The sequence below is a fragment of the Eurypyga helias genome, unplaced genomic scaffold (genome assembly GCF_000690775.1).
Source record: "Eurypyga helias isolate BGI_N326 unplaced genomic scaffold, ASM69077v1 scaffold41857, whole genome shotgun sequence".
Lineage (NCBI taxonomy): Eukaryota > Metazoa > Chordata > Aves > Eurypygiformes > Eurypygidae > Eurypyga > Eurypyga helias.
The window spans coordinates 810-6,424 of NW_010264411.1; the positions used below are offsets into that span (position 1 = coordinate 810).

Sequence of the window (5,615 nt, forward strand, 5' to 3'; positions counted from 1 at the left end):
CCCGCGCGCGTGACGGAGCGAAACCAAGGATGGTAGGAACGGTCAGACCTCGATACAACAGCAAACCAACGTTGCACATATAAAAGTAATCGTACAGAGGAAGTGTTTTCAGCAGAATACAGTCTTGAAACATTCAAAGGAATACACAGAGCTAATGAAAAGTAGCCTTCTGTACGGTACGATTACATACATCCCACGAGGAGGGTGGGTGAAGACATCGCGTCGGCAGAACGACACACTGGGAGTATGCGCTGTAACACAATCCCTGATCTACCGGAATGGAAGAGGAATTCACAAAACATGGATAAAAACCAAAGCCTGGGAACCGTAACAAAAACACAGAAACAAAATGAAAATGTACTAAAATTTAATCATTCGTAAAAGCTGTAATTTAATCTGTGACAGTAAAACACAAGAAGCAATATTAGAGTTGGTTTAGTATATTATATATTTTTGCTTTTAAAGCCATAGAAATCAGTTATCCCAGTTTTTTCCTATAAAAGACCCATTTTTCCAAAGCATTATGCACAAACATTTTCAATGAGAATATAATGGCAGAATGAAAATAATGATATTCCGTAACTTTTAAATATAAAATGAAGTCAATGACTCAAAAAGTTATTTGTTGCAGTGAGTTCAAAGGGAAATTTCAGATAATACATATCTATGCTTGTAGATATAAAATGTAACGGTGGAACATTTTTAGTGCTCGATGACAAGAAATTAAGATAAAAGGGTCAATATGAAATTTTAATTGTAGTAGCAATATCTAACGTTTGAAATGCATCCATGCTCCTTTGTAGGATCATACACTAGAGTCAATTATATTTGTTTTCACATCTGTTAATTGCTATTGCAAAGGAGGAGTACTATTGTCTCAAATTTCCGAGAGAGATACACAGAGCAATTTCTTTTTCCAGGGACTGTGTGCAAACCATTTTAAGATCTAAATCTTCTCATGGTATATAAAAACAGGAGAAGCTTCTTCAGATATGTTATTAATTTCCATAAGGTTTTGAAGTCGGGAATGCTGGCACTTTCCATTTAGGCAACAGTTCTTCATTCCTGCAATCTAGAAAAAGCAAGAGAAGATGATGGAGGGATGTTTCTCATCCTCCCCACGAGATGAACCACCTCCACCAAAGGCCTGAAAGCTTCCCCCGACATCAGCCCGCGCCCCGGCGCGTGAGAACACGCAGCGGTTAGCAAGGAGAGCTTGTCTTCAGCCAGTACCGGGGTCTGTCCCTACCGCCCTCCGAGCTGGGAGGCACAGACAAGCGACTTGGGGAGCTGTAACCCTCCGAAACGAGCTGTTCTGTCACCGTGCGCCGCAGAGCCGGGACGGACAGCCGCCACCCTGCCCCGGTGCTGTGAGAACGACAGAGCCCTTCCAACCCCTCTGCTCCACCACGCAGCCTTCACGGGGATTTGGAATCACAGTGGATGAGCAATTCATGGGAGAGGGCTTTAACCTTTTATATTTCTGAGTCGCTCCTAAATGCAACGTGGGAGACCTCTCGGAGCTCTATCCCAGCTGGAACAAGCAGGCAATGAGCTGGGAAGAGATTCACAGAGAATGGGGAGACGCCGCGAAGTGTCTCAACCACCCAGAGCAGGTTGAGGGGCACGGGTCAGCGTTGTCCCATCAGCAACGGCCGGAGCGCAGGAACGCCTTCAGCAGGGCCGGTCGCTCAGTGCTCCGTGCTGCCCACGCCGGGCTCTGCAGCGCAGGATCCCGGGCCGGAGGGCGAGGGCTGAGCCTGGCAGGGAGCACGTCCTGCCCGGGGCTGGGAAAGCCCAGCTCCAAGAAGTCACCCTGGCTGCCACCACACTAGCTAAATTCAGATATATCACCTGAGGAACAGGAAAAGCCACTTCAGACCTGCTCTTCAATTTCTTTTCCTAAAGCCATTGTTTCCCCACACCCTAAGCTATTATTTTCTGGCATTCAAAGCTCAGGATAAGAGACTCATCAATCAGTAAGGAGCAAGTCCTTAGAAGCCAGGTTGACTGCATACCGCCACTTAACCTTCTCAAGCACTCCCAGGCTACGCAAACGGCCATCTACAGCACGACCCTCAGATCTGGCAGAAGGCAAAGAGCCGCTGCTTTTCAGGAATTCATCCCTGAAATCCTTCTACGACCAGGAGTTGTTTCGAACGCCGCAGGACGAGAGCACTGGGGCTGCTTTGCCAGCCACACTGCACTTAGATAACATTTCTGTCGGGTCACAGAGGCCATCAGACTCTGACAGCCCGTGCATCCCCCAGCATGAAGTCAGCGGCACAGCCAGAGCCCTGCGGTGGGTTTGCCTCTCCCTGACTGCTCCCTCGGGGCAGCTGCCACGCTGCCCTGCTGCGCTCCCAGGGCTTGCTGGCCTGTTCCTGCTGCCTGGTGCCGAGACGGGCCGCCTACCCGGCACCCTCCTCTGCCTCCGAGCCATGCTAACCGCTCGCGGGGCGGCCGAGACAGTGCCTGTCCAACACCTGAAGCCTCAGAAATGCTGTTTTCTTTCAGTACAGCCGTAAGCACACAGACTACCCAGCCAAGATACGCAGGGAGATTATTTATAGCTATGTCCAACCTTGGTGTGGCTTTCTGTTTTCGTTTTGATTTTTTTTTTTTTTAGTGGGCAGCTTTTTCTTTCTGTGCCACTGAAATCCATGTCCCACCCCCACCGATTTGCAATTGTCCCCTATCACCTAGGCCCCAGACAGCAGCTGCAACAAGAACATGAGTTACATGGATGCTACTAAATTCCAGCAGAGGATAAAAAGGAAGCAAAACTGAGCCATGGTGGCTCAGAGCAGGGTGTCACAAGACAGACAGAGAACCTGCAAGAGTAAAAAGGAAACCTCTTGCCTGTCTCCATTAGTTCCTCCTCTGTCACGCTCACCAGCCCAAGCGAAAGGGGAAAGGCAGAGCAGCAGACACTTCTCTGCCGGGTCAGTCAGTAGAACTGACATCAAAAGGCCAACAGAGGCAGCAGAATGGGAAGGAATTTTATATTTGGGAGTATACGGAAGGGGAGTGGAGGGCAAGGGAGTGAGTCCCTCTCTGCTGGGAGCAGCTCACAGTCGATCACCTGAGCTGTAGGTAGAATTGAGACAGCCCTTACCTGGCTCAGAGCTGCTGCGCCACGGGAGTCTAAAGCAGCAGACATGATTTCTTTTTAGGCTTCTTCTTTTCCACTGGTGTTTTTCTATTTATCTGTCTGACCAGGTCATAAAAGATCTGAAAATGGAAAAAAACGGACTGAAAAATCTAAGTGATAAAACACTAAGTGTCAAAAATTAGGCAGGTTGGCAAGCTGATACTCTTTCTTGGTGGCCACAGTCTTATAAATTCAATTAAAGTGCTTGCGATCACTTAAACGTGTTTCTAAAGCAACTGCTAAGGAACAAGACTCTTGCAGGCTGCAGGTGCCCAAAGGCCAAACAGATTCAAGCTGTTAATCACTTCACCTCTTTGCCTGGTCTAATCTTCTGAGTTTCTTAATAAAATAGGCAAGGAGAAGCAAAACATCTGCCCTGAACTTGGAGGTTTCCGGAAGGGGATGAGTACAGGGGCCACTTTCAGCTGCAGAGACAAGTTTCTTGTGAATGCTTCTGCTGCAAGTGGTTTTCCCAGCAATACTCAACCCATTTATAGCAGAATGAGCTCTGCAAAAATGCTTGGAGCTGTGTCACGGTATTGAGGAGAAATATTTAAACCTTCAGAAAGCTCCACCCTTGTCCTTGTTTACTTTTTTCCTTCCTGCAGGGGCTGACAGCTCACAAATCCTTGTTGATTCCAAGGAAGACAAAGAAACAGCTTATAACAAATTCCAACAACTGGAAATTTAAGGTTTTCTGGCTCTTACCTACATGAAAAAGCACTAGTGCAGTTAAATAATTTCAAATGAAATGAACATCACAGTGGCTTTATCCAGCTCGTGTGTAAAATATCTTATAACAGCGTTTGAGCTGCTCACACTACTCCTTTCCCGAGCTGATTGCTGCAGTTTTCTGCTGTCAGCCTCGGGCACGAGTAGCAGTTTGTACTCTCCAACGGACACAACCTTGTCCCTCCCTTCAAAAGGGGACAGGTGCGATACAACTAATAAGTTTCTGTAGGAGAAACCAATTAGTAAATGGCATTTTCCATGCAGATGCAAACCAGCATTCAGCATTTAAGCCTTTATAAACAAGATGGTTTGGATGTGATTATGATGTGCAGGAGGAGTCTGAATTTGTGAGATCTTTGCATGTTTTGAGGCAGACCCCTCTCACCTTCCCAGGGCTATGGCAGGGGGGAAAAATCCCTCTAAAAACCCCAAATCTCAAGTTAGATCACTGAAGTGCTAGTACTGCCTGTGAGTACAGAAGTGGCAAGGGTTCCGGAATGCCAGTATCCCTAGGAAAAGCCCACGTGGTGGAAGAGCATCACACAGGTCACCAGTAAGACACCTAAAGCACTGTCACTGAGACGGACTCTCGCCTGTGTTAGAAGCTGCCGATAAGCACGAAAAGCTTCTTGCACTTTCAGCAAATGCACATAGAGATTTATCCCACCTTTGCCCAGATTTTAACAAAGTCAGAAAGTGCAAAAGTAGGTGAAAAACCCAAACGCTTCCCCAGTCTGGGAGCCAGCAGCACAAATAACCAGTGCAGCAAGGTGCTCGACTGACAGTGCTTCTTCTCTTTCATTTCCTCAGCTTTTCTGTTCTTCATGACCAGACAATATAAACTGGCAGAAAGCCAGAAAATTAAGATCTCAATAAAACCAGATGATTTTCTTCTCTGGGATCTGAGTCTCACTAGAGGCAGGAGACAGGACAGGGAAATAGAGAGACACAGGATTCACACATTAAGGGTGACTGTAAACCACGGGCGTGCGTTTGCTGCGGGACAGACCTGCCTACAAGAGGATCCCCTGTCCTGCACCACTCTCAGGAGAGCTTTGAGGCACCCCTGGCTGACGAGAGGTCAGTCTCTACCACAAACTCTGAAAATACAAATAAACCAGTTTGGTACACTCCACAGCGAGCTGTTCGGTGACTGAGCCACTGGTTTCTTCGTTAACAGTTTTCCTACAGCTCAGACACGCACAGAATGATCCCTTCTGGCAGGAGCCGGGCTCGGGGAGCTACCTTTACCGGGTTAGGTTGGCATGCTCTACAGCTAGGCTAATCCCAGCTGCAGGACCTGCAGCTCGTCCCTTCCAGCGCGTAGCTGCAGCACTGCGCACGTCCCATTCGCTGCCCAGTGAACGCTGGGCCCAGTCCAAGCTCCGACTGCTCCTGCTTATCACACAGCCTCCTAAACGGTCCCTGTTATCTCCTGGCACCAAACCAGCTATGCTCAACAGGGTCACCTTCGCTTTCGTGGCTGGAAACATGGCCTCTGTCAGAGCCAGATAATAAAAACCAGTGCCTGCTGTCGGGCAGAGCTCCCTCAGCAGCCCCAAACCACCTCGGGCAGCAGCAAAAGGCACACCGATTGCAGAGGTGTTTCTCGTTGACACACGGGGAACGGCTTAGGCAGCTGTACGGTGGGACACGGCCCCGGAAAGTTGGTGGCCTAGCAGAGAAGGGCCGTGATGGGCCGTCTGCTCGAGCAGCCAGACGCAGCAGG

The 5,615-nt window shown here is 48.5% G+C and overlaps 1 protein-coding gene across 1 annotated transcript in view; it reads right to left on the reverse strand.

The window, feature by feature from the left end:
* Window positions 1–350: 350 nt before the first annotated feature.
* The window catches only part of RAP1A (RAP1A, member of RAS oncogene family), a 20,157-nt gene continuing 14,892 nt past the window's right edge, over window positions 351–5,615 (reverse strand). The window contains exons 7-8 of the mRNA XM_010156382.1: window positions 3,119–3,234; window positions 351–1,072 (exon numbers count right to left, since the gene is read on the reverse strand). Coding sequence (XP_010154684.1) covers window positions 3,148–3,234 — 87 coding nt within the window. The 3' untranslated portion in view covers window positions 351–1,072; window positions 3,119–3,147. The remainder of the gene's footprint in view (window positions 1,073–3,118; window positions 3,235–5,615) is intronic.